Genomic DNA, 16,705 nt, shown 5'->3' with positions numbered 1-16,705 from the left:
AGAAAATATTTGCAACACGTCTACCAAGCTAATAACTAATATCCAAAGGTTTTAAATAGTTCCCATTCATCAATGAGAAAAATGCAAATAATTCTATAGGAAATGAGCGATTGATGTAAAAAGCATTTAACTGGGAAGAAAATGTAAATATCCTATAATTAGAGGTAATTAGAGTTAACCATACTCGTGATTAGTAAGATGCAAATCAAAGCAATAATGAGATTCAGTTTCCACCCACCAGGAAGGCACAAACTAAAAAGATAATAGAATATGAAAATGAATATATGTATACATATGTGAGACTGGGACATTATGCTCCGTACCAGAAATTGACACATTGTAACTGATGGTACTTCAATTTAAAAAAAATAAAAGATAATAGTCAGTGGTATGAGGAAACAGATTCACTTATTGCATGGATGGATATGTGAATCAGCACACCTTTTTTTGGAAAGCAATTGCTCAGAAACCTAAAATATGTCTACCCTTTGACTCATCAAATCTACCTGGGATGATCTATTGGTTAAGCTACTTTCAAGCTTCAAAAGCTGGAAAAATCCAATTCAAAGTGGCTAAAACAATAAAAATATTTTCTAGATCACATGATTGGAAGCCCAGAAGTAGTGTAGGACCAGGGTTGCTGATCTGATAGTTCTATGACATCAACAAAGATCAACATTTTAAAAACTCTCTCTGAACTGATGTTCTTAACTTAAGGCTAGCTTCCTTCCAGTCTGTAAGATAATTTTGCCTGCGATGATCAGAATTGCATGCTCAGTTATAAAGAAAAAGAATGTCTTTCCCACAACAAAGCCAACCCTAAAAAAAAATACATTAAATTTCTGGTTTTTTAGAATGAACTACCAAGTAATATGTGCAACTGACATGCTCATTTAATGGCATGGCTTCCCTCTCCCATTCCCTGACCCAACACTGGGCTTCCGGGTCCTGGTTTATCCCCTGGGTTCCTGCTACTGTCTGTTAATGGTCTGTTGCCTCAAACCCTCGCAGATCTGCTCACTTAGTCAGATTTTTCTAGAATACACATCTGCTCTTGTCACTGTGCTCTCCAAAACTTTCAATGACTCCCTGTTGCCTGGACGATAAAGTTCAAACTCTAGCACAGGTCAGTCCCTAGCAAGGGAGAGAGCTCAAAAGGTGCACAAGGGGAGAATCCGATCAAAGGGATTATTTACAAAAGTGAGCGGGACCCCAGAAAACAACAAAAGATGGGGAAGCTGCCGACAGCTAGAATCCACTTCACCCTCCGGAGGAGGAAGGGCAAGGGGACCTCGGGGGACAGCGATGCAGAGAGATTCCGGCTGTGGTCTTTTTTATTGGAACATAGCCGCTGCCAATTGGCCCCTGGCGGTGGGGTGGGATGATTGTATGCTAACCAAACTCTCATCCCTCCCTCTGATCTCCCATTGCCTGAGTCCAACCCGGAGACAGAGGACCAGAGACCGCTGAAGCAGCCCCCAGGGTCAGTCTCGCAGGCGCGGAGCAGGTAGAGGCACGGAGCATGCCCACCTGAAGCTCAGGGGTACCACCTACCACCTGGATTCCAGCCCATAACTGCCCGCCCACCTCAAGGCGCAACCTGCTGCAAGCCGCCGCCTCACTCTAGCCAAGAAATCCCTCTACAGTTCACTCCCCAGAGTAAAACCCTCCGCGCCGTCCTCAGCAAGTCCAGGCTCTAGAGTGAGACTCCAGGTCCCTCCATGAGCTCACCCTGTGTGCCTCCTCGCCACCTCCATCTCACCTCAGCTTCGCGAACGCAAAGGTTTGGTTCAGCACAAACCCCTTAAAGAGCCCTCCTAAGCCCCTTCTCCCTCCTGGATGCTGCTACAGAGAGGGCATGGCCGCCAGAGAATCCAGAGGCCACCTTTGTGCTCACCCTGAAACACCGTCAGGGCTTCCAGCTGGGCCCTGGCTGAGCTACGGCAGAGCTGTGCCTTCTCTGACCAGCAGAGGGCGCCGTGACACCGAATGACGTGTCTGGAGACACCTCTGGAGGCCACACCCTGGGCTTGGAGATGCTGGAGCTCCGAGCTCCGCGCAGCGCCTGAAGGCAGGACCTTTGTCACAAGTTTAGAACTGCGCTTTTCAAATTTTTTATTTTAATGCAACCCACGGTTTGAAATAGATTTTACCCTGCATCCCAATTCACACATCCATGTATATTTATTATCGACTTTTAATATTATTCTTAATATTATTCTGCCAAAATCTGTTTGCTGATGGTATTTCAGTGATAAATTCAAAAATAAATAGTTTAACACAATTAAATCTAGTTAACTAATTAAAGTGGAGTTTTAGTCGTTGTACCTGTAAAGTGGAGCTTTTAAAATTGTTTTTATGTGACTGAAGCATCTATTTTGTGACAGTCACTTTTTTAGTTACTGAATACCTGAAATTTTTTATATTAGTACACCTTATTTTCTTGTTGCATGCTTAATTTAAAAAACTTTTTCGATGAAACTTATTTTGAAACTATATTTTTTGCTGAAGTAAATTTTGACCAAAAATTATGAAAATTTGACGGTATAAAGTCATAAGGGCCTAACATCTCTGCAAAATGCAACAGATTTCATTTTCATGCATTATTTATTTTCTGGGCAGTAGAGTGCACAACAGCTAATTAAAACTAGAAAGTTATTAGATTCATAAATTATACTTGTGGGGAAAAACACTTTGTAACCAACTGTTTTAAAATATTAAAAGATAAACTGAGGCTTATTAACAGTTTTAAGAGTTTATTTGAGTAAAAGTCCATTCGAATCGGGCAGCATCCAGTCTAGCAGACAGAAAGGAGCTCCGAGGAGACCTACAAATGAAAGACTTTTATGGCAAGAAGGGAGCGGGAACAAGGAAGTTTTACTTTGGATTTGTTATCGCAAAGTTACTTTCCTTTAGGGGATGGCTAATGTCCTAGCTAGTTCTGACCAGGCAATTCCTAAGTGACTGGGTTAAGATTCCTTTTCTGGGAGAGCTGGGAACTGTAATTGAGTTAAGTCTCAGTTTGGTGATAGGGGGCTTAGCATAAGCGACTCCATTTGGGACCTGCTGTCTTGTTTTTTTAACAAACATAATAATAATTATCTCCTATTTAGAGCCATGTTCCAAATAATTCTCTTCCGTAGCTTAAAAGGCTTGTTTGCATGGGAGATTATCACAGGCAGCAAGAGCAGGACACAAACTGCATGGACACCTTGTAAGATGAATGGAACTTCCTAAGCGTCTACAAATGCAAAACAAGAAACAGTGTATTTCATGAGCTTGGTGACAACAGTGTCACATGTTCTATTGTAGCGGGAAGGCTGCCCTAGACAACCAGTGAGCATGGCTGTGTTAGCAAGCTCTACAACACAGGCAGGGAGCTGGATCTGGCCTGCAGACTATGATTTGCCAACCAATCCTGGTTCTAAAATGAAGATCTTAAAGGGGTGCCGTGGCGTGCTGGAGCCAGTGCACCCCAGCTTAGAAGAGCCCACGTGAGCATCTCCTCTTGACTGCAGTCCTGCGACTGCATGTCATTGAAGTTGGTTCTGCTGGGAGTCGTTACATCGTGAAAACCAGCAAGAGCCGTGTTATCAGAGCTCCCTCCCAGTCCCCCTGCCCCACAACGACCGAGAACTGGTTGAACATCACTAGGGGTGTGCCTGCAGACACTGGGATGGAGCGAGGAGGCGGGGTGAGACAGCCCTTTGGAATGTTAGAAGAAACTAAATGTTGGTTTCTAATTTATTTAGCCCTTGTAAATTTTCTAATTTTATGTCAGCTTCATTAAGTGCTATTGTCTACGTTTCAAGATATGTCCTCAATTTTGTTTAATTCATCGGGGTAACCGGGATCAAAAATGCCTGGGGTGCACCACTCGTAAGGCTGTCTGTTACGCTCTGCTGGGTAACTCCCTCCCAAGCAGGGTGCAGGACGGATCAGAGTCTTCTCTTTCCATTCCCAAGACAGCCTCCCTCTTTCCCTCTCCCCCCTTGTCCTGCCCAGGATCTCGGATGGGGGTGGGGGAAGTGATCAGCTGGGGAGAGGACCCCCTGGTTGGGGCACTTCTGCGTGAGTTCTTGCCCTCGGATCATCCTTTTACAGGCGTAGAGAATTCCTTGAGGTGAACAGCTGAAACGTTGGGTGCTATGGGTTGAATTGTGTCCCCCCCCAAAAAAGATACATTAAAGCCTTAACCCCCAATACCTATGAATGTCACGTTATTTGGAAATGGGGTCTTTGCAGATGTAACCAAGTCAAGAAAAACTTCTCAGGATGTGTCCTAATCCAAAGTGACTGATGTCCTGGAAAAAAGAGGGAAATTTGGAGACTGACACACACAGAATGCCTCATGAAGACACAGAGACACGGGGAGAAGAAGGTCATGTGACAATGGAGGTGGAATGATGTATCTACAAGCCAAGGGACGCCAAGGATGGCCAACAAAGCCGGAAGCTGGAAGAGGCTCGGAACAGATTCTCTGTCAGAGCCCTCGAAGGAGCCCGTCCTGCCAACATCTTGATCTCACACTTCTCACCTCCAGGACTGTGAGAGGATAAATTTCGGTTGCTTTAAGCTGCTTCGTGGTTTTACTCTATTCCAGCCACCCTCAGAAGGGAATACACTGGGATTCTGGGGTGTAATGTGTAAGGGCCAAAACCTTTTCGCTGAACCCCCAAACCCATGATTACAGTGACAGTTAGGAAAATAAAACCCAAAACACCTTCACATCAACAAGAGAAAGGACAAAAACCACATGATCATCTCAATCGATGCAGAAAAAGCATTTGATAAAATTCAACACCCATTTATGATAAAAAACTCTCACCAAAGTGGGTATAGAGGGAACATATCTCAACATAATAAAAGCTATATATGACAAACCTACAGCCAGCATAGTACTCAACAGTGAAAAACTCAAAAGCTTCCCACTAAAATCTGGGACAAGACAAGGATGCCCACTATCACCACTCCTATTCAACATAGTCCTGGAAGTCCTAGCCACAGCAGTCAGGCAAGAGAAATAAAAGGGATCCAAATTGGAAAAGAAGAGGTAAAAGTGTCATTATATGCTGATGACATGTTACTATATATAGAAAACCCTAAAAGGTCCACACAAAAGCTACTAGAGCTGATTGAAGAATTCAGCAAGGTAGCAGGTTACAAAATTAACGTTCAAAAATCAGTTGCATTTCTTTACACTAACGATAAATCAACAGAAGAAGAAAGTAAAGAAACAATCCCCTTTAAAATAGCACCCAAAGTAATAAAATACCTGGGAATAAATCTAACCAAGGAGGTGAAAGAATTATACACAGAAAACTATAAACCATTGATGAAGGAAATTAAAGAAGACTTTAAAAAATGGAAAGATATTCCATGCTCTTGGATTGGAAGAATCAATATTGTTAAAATGGTCACACTGCCCAAGGCAATCTACAGATTTAATGCAATCCCTATCCAATTATTTGGATATACTAGAAAAAATCATAATAAAATTCATATGGAACCATCAAAGACCTAGAATTGCCAAAGCATTACTGAAGAGAAAGAAAGAGGCTGGAGGAATAACTCTCCCAGACTTCAGACAATACTATAGAGCTACAGTCATCAAGACAGCATGGTATTGGTACCAAAACAGACATATAGACCAATGGAACAGAATAGAGAGCCCAGAAATGAACCCACAAACTTTTGGTCAACTCATCTTTGACAAAGGAGGCAAGAATATACATTGGAATAAAGACAGTCTCTTCAGCAAATGGTGTTGGGAAAACTGGACAGCAGCATGTAAAACAATGAAGCTAGAACACTCCCTTACACCATATACAAAAATCAACTCAAAATGGATTAAAGACTTAAACATAAGACAAGATACAATAAACCTCCTAGAGGAAAACATAGGCAAAACATTATCTGACATACATCTCAAAAATTTTCTCCTAGAAGAAATAAAAGCAAGAATAAACAAATGGGACCTAATGAAACTTACAAACTTCTGCACAGCAAAGGAAACCAGAAGTAAAACAAGAAGAAAACCTACGGAATGGGAGAAAATTTTTGCAAGTGAAACTGACAAAGACTTGATCTCCAGAATATATAAGCAGCTTATACGACTCAATAAGAAAAAAATAAACAACCCAATCCAAAAATGGGCAGAAGACCTAAACAAGCAATTCTCCAAGGAAGACATACAAATGATCAAAAAGCACATGAAAAAATGCTCAATATCACTAATTATCAGAGAAATGCAAATCAAAACTACAATGAGGTATCACCTCACACCAGTCAGAATGGCCGTCATTCAAAAATCCACAAATGACAAATGCTGGAGAGGCTGTGGAGAAAGGGGAACCCTCCTACACTGCTGGTGGGAATGCAGTTTGGTGCAGCCACTATGGAAAACAGTGTGGAGATTCCTCAAAAGACTAGGAATAGACTTACCATATGACCCAGGAATCCCACTCCTGGGCTTGTATGCAGAAGGAAATCTACTTCAGGATGACACCTGCACCCCAATGTTCATAGCAGCACTATTTACAATAGCCAAAACATGGAAACAGCCTAAATGTCCATCAACAGGTGACTGGATAAAGAAGATGTGGTGTATTTATACAATGGAATACTACTCAGCCATAAAAACCGACAACATAATGCCATTTGCAGCAACATGGATGCTCCTGGAGAATGTCATTCTAAGTGAAGTAAGCCAGAAAGAGAAAGAAAAATACCATATGAGATCGCTTATATGTGGAATCTAAAAAACAAAAACAAAAACAAACAAACAAAAACAAAGCGTAAATAAAGGACAGAAATAGACTCACAGACAGAGAATACAGACTTGTGGTTACCAGGGGGGTGGAGGGTGGGAAGGGATAGACTGGGATTTCAAAATTGTAGAATAGACTACACTGTATAGCACAGGGAAATATACACAAAATGTTATGATAACTCACAGAGAAAAAAATGTGACAATGAGTGTGTATAAGTCCATGAATAACTGAAAAATTGTGCTGAACACTGGAATTTGACACAACATTGTAAAATGATTATAAATCAATAAAAAATGTTAAAAAAAAAAAAAAACCAAAACACCTGCACTGGATTTATACACGTTTTCAAAGATGCATCTGCTTTGCAGGGGAAGTCCTATTAGCTGTGGCAGGAAGAAGAGCATCATTTAAATAACAGCCCTTCCCTCTCTCTCTGCCTTTCTCCCTTCCTCCCTCTGCTCTTTCTTCCTCCTTCCTTCATTCATAAAAACCTTACTGAGTGTCTACAAATGCCGGGTGTTATGGTAGGTTCTTGCGATGCATCGGAGAAGAGGACACGCGTGGAACTTACATCCTAGCAGAGGAGGCAAATTTAAACCTAAGAAATAAGCAAATTATACAGTACGTTAGAAGGACATAAAAATCAGGCCAGGTAAACGGGGGGTTGGTAGTGCTGGGACAGGGAACGACTCGCAGCTTTAAGGGGGGTGGAACACCCAGGTGAGCACCAGAGCCATTCCGGAGCTTTCCAACAGTAAAGCCAACAGCGCGCAGGAATCCTGTGCTTCTGCCAGGTGGGGGCAGCTACATCTGTGGTCTTGGTGGAGCCTCACAGGAAGCCCACGCGACCTGCTAGCGCATCACAGCAATTTGCTCCATGTCACCAAGCTGAGTGTCTTGTAGGGATGTTGATCAAAGGGTGCTGCCATTGACTGACCAAGGAGTAGACGCGTGAGCTGAAGCAGGGGGTCACACGCTGTCCTTGGAGTCTGAACCTTTTCCTTATCCATCTGGACGGTGGGGCCAAAACCTCCCTGGCTCTTGTGATTTTGGACCTGCTGGAAATGTCCGACTCTGGCTTCTAAGCACGGCCTTCATGTGCTAAGCAGAGTGATGCTCCCACAGATGTCCACATCCTACCCAGATCCTGGGAAGATACGTACCTTCAGTGGCAAAAGGGACTTTGCAGACGTGGTTAAATTAAGGGTCTTGAGATGGGAATTATCCTGGGTTACCGGGATGGGCCCAATGTCATCACAAGGGTTCTTAACAAGTGAGAGAGGAAGGTGGGGGGGGGGGTCCTTAGAAGAAAGACTCCACCAGCCCTTGCCAACTTTGAAGATGGAGGAAGGGGCCATGAGCCAAGGAATGCAGGTGACCCCTCACTCGAGGCCAGAAAAGCAAGGAAATCAAATCAGTTCTCCCCTTGAGGTTCCAAAAGGAACGCAGCGCTGACTACACTTTGAATTCAGCCCAGTGAGGCCCATTTCAGACTGACCTCCAGAAAGGCATGGTAAGAAACTGCCTTGTTTTAACCACTATTGTGTGCTGATTTGTGACAGCCGCGATGACAAACGAGCGTGCCCCCAAATCCTTCTAGTACATTCCTGTTTGTTTGATGTGCTTTCTGCTTCGGGGAGCCTGACTCAGCTATTGTCGCTTGGAACTGAGGAGCCATAAGTAGGCATTTCCAAGGCTCCCCTCCCCTGCTCTGCTTCCAGTCGTGGGTTTCTGGTCAGCCAGCCCCTCCTTTCAGTCTTCACTGGGATCCGAGCCAGCTAGGGGCGGGCACCTGGCCCTTGTGGGCAGGCCTTCCAGATGCCAACTGGCTGCTCACCTGGTCCCCCGGCTGCCACCTGACCCAGATTCCTTGTGTCTGTGCCTCTCCCACACCTTGGGTCGCCCCATTCCTTTATCTGGGACCCACTCCACCCTTTTCCACTTGGCTGGATGGTCACTTTCTGCTTTTCTTCCCGTCACACTGTGCTCTAGACACAGACTAAACCATTCCGTGGACTTCAGCATCCCCCCGACCCAAAGTGCCTGTCCAGCCCCTGGAGGAATGCTAACTTTGGGGCACAGTATTATCGCAGCTGCTCCTTCCTGTCACAAGTTCCGACCGCCTGGCTCGATCATGCCATCCGACACTGCCTATGGATGGCTGATGGTTCAGCATAAGTCGCACACAGGCAGAACTTTATTTCATCTAAGAACTCTACAATGAAGCAAGCCTTCTTTCTAAGACCTAAAGACACAAATTCCCAAAGTACTAGTAAAAAACAGATGAGTTTAATGAGCAGCTTCCGTGTTCCTCTGCCCTGGGCAGGAGTTAAGGAGTTAAGGACAGGAAGGCGTCTGATGGGGCAGCTGCGCACTCGCTGACCTCACTGGGGCTCATTTCAGCTTTGCAAACTGGGTGAAATGAAAACTCAGTGTGTTTCTTTCTCCCTCGAGTATTTGTCATTCCAACAGGTTCCCAGGCATTGCAGGAGGTGCAAACGAACCATCCGGGGTGGGCAGCTGACTCCAGCGTGTTCTTGGAGCCCACCTTAGCCCTATAAAAGGTGAAGGGCGGACATGCTGGTTCCTTCTGGGCAGCCAAGTCAGAAAGATTCTTTTTCTAGAAGGTGAAAGGGTTAATTAGATGCCACGGGCTTTGAGACTGAGAAAACCCAGCCTATGCACTCTTGGGGCACAGAGTCAAAGAGGAGGGCAGGAGACCCTTCCACGCAAAGTTTGCGGAAAGGTGGGTGCTCCTGTTACACTGACCGAGATGAGAATGTGTGGAGCGTGACAGGCATTGAAGACCCCGGCCGAGGGTCAAGGAAACCGAGCTGAAACACTCACCTTCAGCAGCAGGGATGGATGGAGCTGCCCTTTGTTCTTCTCGCAGCAGAGACACAGCTCTCCTTTAGAGACGGCCAGGAAAATGGGGCTTCCTTTCTTCTCACAAGGTGAGCCCACGTGGGAGGCAAGTACAAAGAAGGTCTCTGGAAAAAGACAGTCAGAAAAATGGGGTGGTCCTCAGCGCAGGGAGAAAGACTCTCTCTCTCTTGTCTGCATGATGTGTCAGTCCCTCCCCTTGGCTCTGAGTCAAAGTCCCCTTGTTCATTCTGGTTCAAGCTGCCTCTTCTTTCAGGAGAAACTTTCCAGAAAGACCTCTGTTGGATCTGGTCATCGTTACAGACTCGCCATCGAATTCCTAGTGGCCCTGGTGGTCGCTGGGCTCCTCCGCCCTGCTGCCTCCCACCGGCTGGAGCTGCAGGCGTGGGGCAGCCTGAGCTGCGCCCCACAGAGGAAGGCCTCACCCTGACCGCGGGGACGGAAAGCCCGACCACGACTGAGAGTCACCTGGGAGAATGTAGGTTTTATACGGAACAGCTCTCAGCGTCCCAGAGTCCAGGACCAGGACTTTGTGATCCCCGTCATGGATACTGAATTTCTCCGGACCTTTGGCCTTCACTCTTGGACCTAGGTCAAATCAACCAGTTATCAACACTTCAACATTTCACACTGAGAACACAAAACTCAATCCTTCCTGGCCCACTGCCGATGGTCCCAGCCTCAGCCCTCCCCTCCGCCTGCAGGCTCGGCTACCGTAGCCCCCTGGGGATGTCTTCCACCCTAGGCCTTCTGCCTTGCTCCAGATAAGCAATTTCGCATGTATGTAAGCACGTGGGCCCCCACTTAGACACATGGGCTCAAATCCAAGCTCTGTCACTTGCTACTTTAGGACTTAGAAGTTCCTGAATCTCTCCAGACCTCCATGTCTTCATCTGTGAAATGGGGGGGGGGGGAGCTGGGTCGATGAAGGGACAGTGGCAGAGCGAGGAGTGAGAGGCGGAGGCCGGACGCCCCCGGGAGCCCAGCACCGTGCCAGACTGAGCTGGCACTGCCGGCCTCCCACGAAAAGCTGCAGGGCTCGCGCCTGGCCCTGGAGGAACCTCGCTAACAGGCAGGACCAGCTACAACAGTGGTCAGGCGGCTTCCCAGGGCCCGGCTCCTGGGGGTGCATTCTGGCCATTCCTGCCTAGAGGTGGGGGCCACACAGGGAGCCTTCCCTACTGGGCCTCTGACCGGGCAGGTGACCTGCCCCTCAGAGAGGTGCTCAGGCCCTTGTTTGCTGAAGGGCAGGAGCCCGAGTGCAGGCCAGTGACCACCATGGACGAGTGGCTGTAAAATGCCCAACATGATAACACAGTACCCACTGCACCGGGTGGTTCTGTAACTGAATTACCTTCCGTAGGCGATTACCACGAGAGATGAAATCTAAGGTCTCATTCTCTGCAATCAAGACAAAGCCTCTCTGACTGGACTCTCAGCTCGGAATGTCCTCCTGGCCTCCTCCTGCGTGAGACTGGGGGGGGTGGCTTCTGCTGACTCTCCTGCTGCCTCCTCCCTGAAGCCCTCCTTGGCCCCTCTGCACGGGCCGGCCTGCTCTCTGGGCTGCACAGTTCTTTGCACCCATCCGTGCAGCACACGTGTCGGCGTCCTTGCCTCATCTCCCTGTGGTGCTGTAACCCCCCGGGAGCAGGTCCTCTGCCTGACTTGCCCGCAATCCTCCTCAGCCCCCGCCTAGAGCCCCAAGCATCGCAGACGCTCGGTGCTGATGGCATGGATGACCGGCCCCAGCGAGATCCTACGAAGCCCTACAGCGGGGCCAGAGGAGACCGGTGGTCCTCAGCTCTGCTCACATCAGACTCTCCTCCGCAGCTCTTCCGGGCCCCAGACTCCTGAGTTCACGGACGGATGTATGTTGATTCAGAGTCATTAACTAGATTAGCTCTAAGCCTTCCAGCTTCTCAAACGTTAACCACACCTACAGACCCTGCCTTTCTAGACGCCCAGGTGCTGTTGATACAGATGGTCTGAGGACCACTCTTTAGGGGTCACCATCCAAGGCAGCAGTTCTCAGTCTTGGCTCTACATTGGAAATCACCTGGTGGGTGATGTTTTAAGCCCATGGGTGCCTGGGCCCCACATCCCTGAGATTCTGATTCGGTTGGTCCAGGTTGAGACCCACGCGTGCTATTTTTAAGAGGCCTCATTTCCACCACTACCACTGTACATCTTTAAACATTTCTTAAATCCGTTCTCCCCTTTTACCTCTGGTTCCCTCCTATCATGCTCTGTCTCAGGCCCTCATCACCACCTTCTCAGGCCAGCGCAGTGTCCTCTGCACTGGTGTTCTTGCCCATCTTTTCTGATCCCAAGTCCTTCTCAAGACCACTCTAGAGGTGCAATGGAGGCCTTCCACCTGACCTGGGCAGACAGATGTTATAGTAACTTCAAATTCCAGCATCTGTCACATACCGTCTGTGTCACCTGGGACAGGTAACCTCCCTCTCTTCTTCAGTTTCTGCCCTGAAAAGTGGTGCTGTTAACCATTTCCCCATGGGGTGCCGTGAGCTTCACGTGGTAGCCTGTGAGAAGGGTTCTAGCTCAGAGGGGCCGCCATGGTGCTCAGTGGTGTGGGTTCCTGTGCGCCCCCTGCTGGCCACGTTTCTGGTTTTTATAAGCACTGTGGGGCAGGCCGGGCTGCCAGCCTCGTGGCAACAGTCAGAAAAAAACCCCTGGAAGGTTTCTAGGCTCAAAACCTTTCTCCTCCTGTGCCCTCAGCACGCGTATGTTGCTTGTATCTCTCTGGAAAAGCAGAGGCCCACCTGAATAACCCTCCTGGGATTTGCTTCTAAAGGTAATGGTTCAGCCGGGTCCCAGCGCCCTTAGGTGTCCCCAGCCTCTGACTGTCCCCCTCCCCTAAGAGAGCCCAGTGGCCCATCCCCCACCCCATCCCCACCCCTCCCCAAGTTCACCAGTTCCCTGGAGGGCCTTACTTGAGTGGGCAGAGCTCACGGAGGTGAGGCTGGGGCCCAGCTCCAGGGCATCTCTGGCGGGATCTGGGATCAGAGACAGTGAGGTTAGCACCCGCAATTGGAATTTTCAGGAGCATCCGGGGCCCTTTACTGCCTTACTTCTTTCTTGTGTGTTTTGAGAAACACTGAAGCACAGAAACCGTCATGACATCAGAAACAGCTTCCCTGGTCAAAAATGGCAGGAAATGGAGATGAAACAGAGCTAGCTCGTGTCTGAAGGCAGAACTCCCTAGAGCACCTACTTACTGGCAACATCTGCATTGCATTCATTCAGGGGGCATCGTGCAACTTGCCTGTTTTACTTTGAGAATAATCTGGAAGATTCTGCCCCCGTAAAACATTCAGTGTGAGCAATGCCTGAATGAAATGCCTGGTTGTCACCCACACCACTTTTGCACATTGACAGCACGCAGAATTGTGGAGGAAGAAAACCCAAACCCTGTGCTCTGGAGCAAAGGTTCTACCCAGTCTTGGCTTTGCTACTGCTGGGCTGTCGTAGACAATTCCGCGTCCCTCCACTCCGGGCCTCATCCTCCCCTGTCCCTGGAGATCTGACAGTCTGCACTTCCGAGACGCAGGGGGGCTGCACCTTGCTGGGGGAGGTGGGGTGGCGCATGAGCTGACAGCTCAGGGATTTGGCCTCTTGAACTCCACGCATTAGATCATCATTCTGGTCAAATGGGTCATTGGGTCCTCATTGTCCCCCTTGAGCCAATGCCCAAGTGCAGGGACCACTCAGAAGCCCTGAGCAGGGGTCATTTTCCCAACTCAGCCCCAGAGGACCCCTTGTCCACAGGGCCTTCTCCTCCCTGTAGGTCAGTTGGAAGGAAAGAGATGCATTTGGAGGATTCAAAACCATCCAGTTGGTGAGTCAGGACTTCAAAGCTCCAAATCTTTGGATGAAGATGATCTGTTTCTCTACCATGTACTACACCTGGACACCTGTGGCAAAGCTTCATTCACCCCTCAAGGATTTCTCTCTGATTCATTTTCCAGAGAAGTTCTCAAAGCTCACTTACCATGCACGGTCAACAGTGAGGAACTGGGTCTGGGCACAGTATCTCAGAAGGTCCTGCTTCGGGAGTTACTCTTGGGCCCTGGGGTGGACATTTTTAAGAATCTCACCTTCTGAGCAGCACTGAGGATCGTCTCTTTCCTGGTCTTCAGAATCCATAGTCACACCTGGGTTCTCCTCCAAAAAGGACATTTTCAACATGATGAAATGACTCAACAGTAACCTGGGATGAAGGAGAGGACCTGAGTGGACAGGAAGGAGACTGGTTATGGCATCTTCTGACCCCAGGAGACCTGGCTGGACACCCCTAGTGCCAAACAGACTGCAGAACTTGCTCTCTGCTTGGAAGGCCTCCAGGGCTGGACCGTCCTCTTCTACCAGTCCTCCACTGATGTCTGCCCCTCCAGAACAATGTTTACCAAACTGTGGATCACGATCTCATTTTTATGGATCTTAACATTTTAGCAAAACAAACTAGGGAGCAGGGTCTAGCTCTGTGGTAGAGTACATGCCTAGCATGCATGAGGTCCTGGGTTCAATCCCCAGTGCCTCCACTAAAATAAATATTTAGATAAACAAACAAACAAAATTACACCACTACCACCACCACCACCACCACCACCACCACCACCACCCCGCCAAAGGGATAAAAAGACAAAATAGAAAAGTCAAAGTATATTGTTCTAATCCTGGGACTGGCAACCTACAGCCCACAGGCCAAATCTGTCCTACCGCCTGTTTCTAAATAGTTTTACTGGAACACAGCCACGCCTGTGTTTACATGTTGTCGGTGGCTGTTCTCCACAACAGCAGAGATGAGTGAATAAAAGACAGGTCACCTGGCCAGCCACGCCTCTACTGCTTACTGCCCCAACCTTCTTAGAAAAAAGTTGCCAACAGTGGGGATTGAGGGGTGGGTAAAGCTCAGTGGTAGAGCTCACGCTTAGCAGGCACGAGGTTGTTTGTTTGTTTTTTTAAGTAAAGTTAGTTTATTTTACCTGTAGCTCTTCCAATATAAACTGAATATAAATGCTGATACTGAGAAATATTAGGAAGAATTACTGATAGATGTCAGAATACCATCCTCAGGACCTCCACTAAAAATGTTTTTAATTAAAAAAAAAGAAAAGAAAAAGGTTGCTGACCCCCTGCTATAGTCTAATTGTGGCAAAGAAAGGCAGTTTCTTTGCAGCCTCTTGTCATGGACAACTGAGCCTCCAAAGGTCCCAGGAGGTTCAGCTCCCGATGGCTTGGGGCGGGGCTGACACAGGACACTGAAAAGGCTTGGAGGAGAGAGGTTTCCAACACCCTCCATTGTACAGATCACAGCCCACTCGCTTCACGAAGAACTTCCCCCAACAGCAGTTCAGGACAACAGAGCGAGGGAAGTGGGCACGAACGGTTATTCCCACTTTACAGATGAGAATCCTGAAGGTAAGTGGCTTCTCAAGGATCACACCACTTTCCAGGCTGCAGAGGTAGACCCTGTGCGTGGAAACCCAAACCTTTGAGAATGGCTTAGGAGAGAGGCCAAAGGAACCTACATGGTTCTGCAAAAAGTAAAAATGACAAGACAAGGAAGAGCCCCAGGACTGGCAGCAGGGAGAGTGGGCAGAAGGAGAGGAAGACCGCCGGGCAGCTCTAGGCGGGGCGGGGAGACGCGCTGGATCTTCAAGGGCACCGATATCTACTGTTTGATCTTAAGTTGTTTGCTGTTTGGTTGCACCCCCTAAACCCACAAAGCACGCCTGCCCCTGCAGTCTGGGGGACAGGTCAACGGACACGGAAGATTGGTGGCACCTGAGAAGGCAGAGAATTTGGCAGCCAGAGGACATCAGAACAAAAGACAGGAATGTAGGTACCCAAATCCATGAAGATGCTGCCGGAGGCCAGAATGATGCCCACAGGCTGGAGGACCTGGGGATGTCCCTGTGAGCAGCTTATGGAATTTGCCGTCCATATCAAGATAAATGTGGGTGGCTTCCTCAGAGCTCCTTGAAGGAGGAGTGCTTTTGGCCATTGAGACCCATCTCCCTCCACCCAAGACCACTCAAAATATTGTGTTCCAAGACCTCTTTCCGCAGACCAGCACTTTCTAGACTCTGAAATCAGTCTTTTCAGCCTCCAGAGGAGGGGCTGGCATTATCAGGGTTGGCAGGGTCTGCCTGGGCCTGGAGCAATGCCCGCTTATTGGCAGAATCTCTGCTAGGAGACATCGGGCTGCTGCTGGAGCTGACAGCAGCATGGTCTGGGCCGATCTCAGAGGTAATATTTAGAAATTCAGGAGATCCACAGCGGGGTGTGTTTCTGATGGGGAAACAGCAAGGCAGGTGCCAGCTGCTGCTCTGCATCCCTACCTGCATCAGATGGCTTCCTGAGTCGGGGGTGAGGACCACTCACCTGGGGCAGGGATCCCTGAGGTCTGCGGCTCTGTCTTAGGCTCCTGGAGCTCTGTTGTTGTCTGCTCTGGAGGGGCCGAGTTTGAATAATAGTTTGGAAGCAAAGATGCAAATGCAACAGCAGCATTCCTCTAGCCAATAATTGATGGTATCTTAGGTGATCAGTCATCGCCCATTGCCTGCCATCTTCCATACCAAGAATACAAAGAATTCCCGTGGGCAGCGTCACTCTGCTGAGGACTGTGCACATCCAGTCAACACACTTCACAGCACTTGAGACAGACTGTGTGGCTGCCAGTCCAGTCTGACAGTGACAGTGTAGGAAAGAGGAGACAGGGTCCAGGTCAGGCAGGGGGCCTTGGAGGTACAGGGAAGTCCCCATCCTCATGCCGTTCAGGAAGGTGGGGTCCCCACATCCCAAAGAAAAATGTCCTTCTTTCGTCTGTCCTTCCAATGCACTCCAGAATGTCACTGACACCTCCCGCCACCTCTTCTGTCCTCTCTTCTTCAGTGATGACATGCAGAGCACCCCCATGGGACCGTCCTTGAGCAAGTCCACCAAGGACAGGCTTCTCTCTACAGCCCTTTGGTTATTCACTTGCAACTTCTTGCATGTTGCGTTGCGTCTGCTCATCAGTTCCTCTG

At 48.2% G+C, this 16,705-nt stretch overlaps 1 protein-coding gene across 1 annotated transcript; it reads right to left on the bottom strand.

Annotated features, from left to right (window-relative positions):
- Nucleotides 1-9,013: 9,013 nt before the first annotated feature.
- On the bottom strand, nt 9,014-13,889 carry IL37 (interleukin 37). Its single transcript, XM_010985654.3, has 5 exons — nt 13,772-13,889; nt 12,608-12,670; nt 10,125-10,244; nt 9,621-9,763; nt 9,014-9,393 (listed from the first exon to the last, which is right to left on the bottom strand). The coding sequence occupies exons 1-5, from the start codon at nt 13,860-13,862 to the stop codon at nt 9,103-9,105; spliced, it is 708 nt and encodes a 235-aa protein (XP_010983956.2). The 5' UTR covers nt 13,863-13,889; the 3' UTR covers nt 9,014-9,102.
- Nucleotides 13,890-16,705: the final 2,816 nt, after the last annotated feature.

Source organism: Camelus dromedarius, chromosome 33, assembly GCF_036321535.1.
Source record: "Camelus dromedarius isolate mCamDro1 chromosome 33, mCamDro1.pat, whole genome shotgun sequence".
Classification (NCBI taxonomy): Eukaryota; Metazoa; Chordata; class Mammalia; order Artiodactyla; family Camelidae; genus Camelus; species Camelus dromedarius.
The sequence above is the reverse complement of the archived record's forward strand: the minus strand, read 5'-3'. Positions and strand labels throughout refer to the sequence as shown.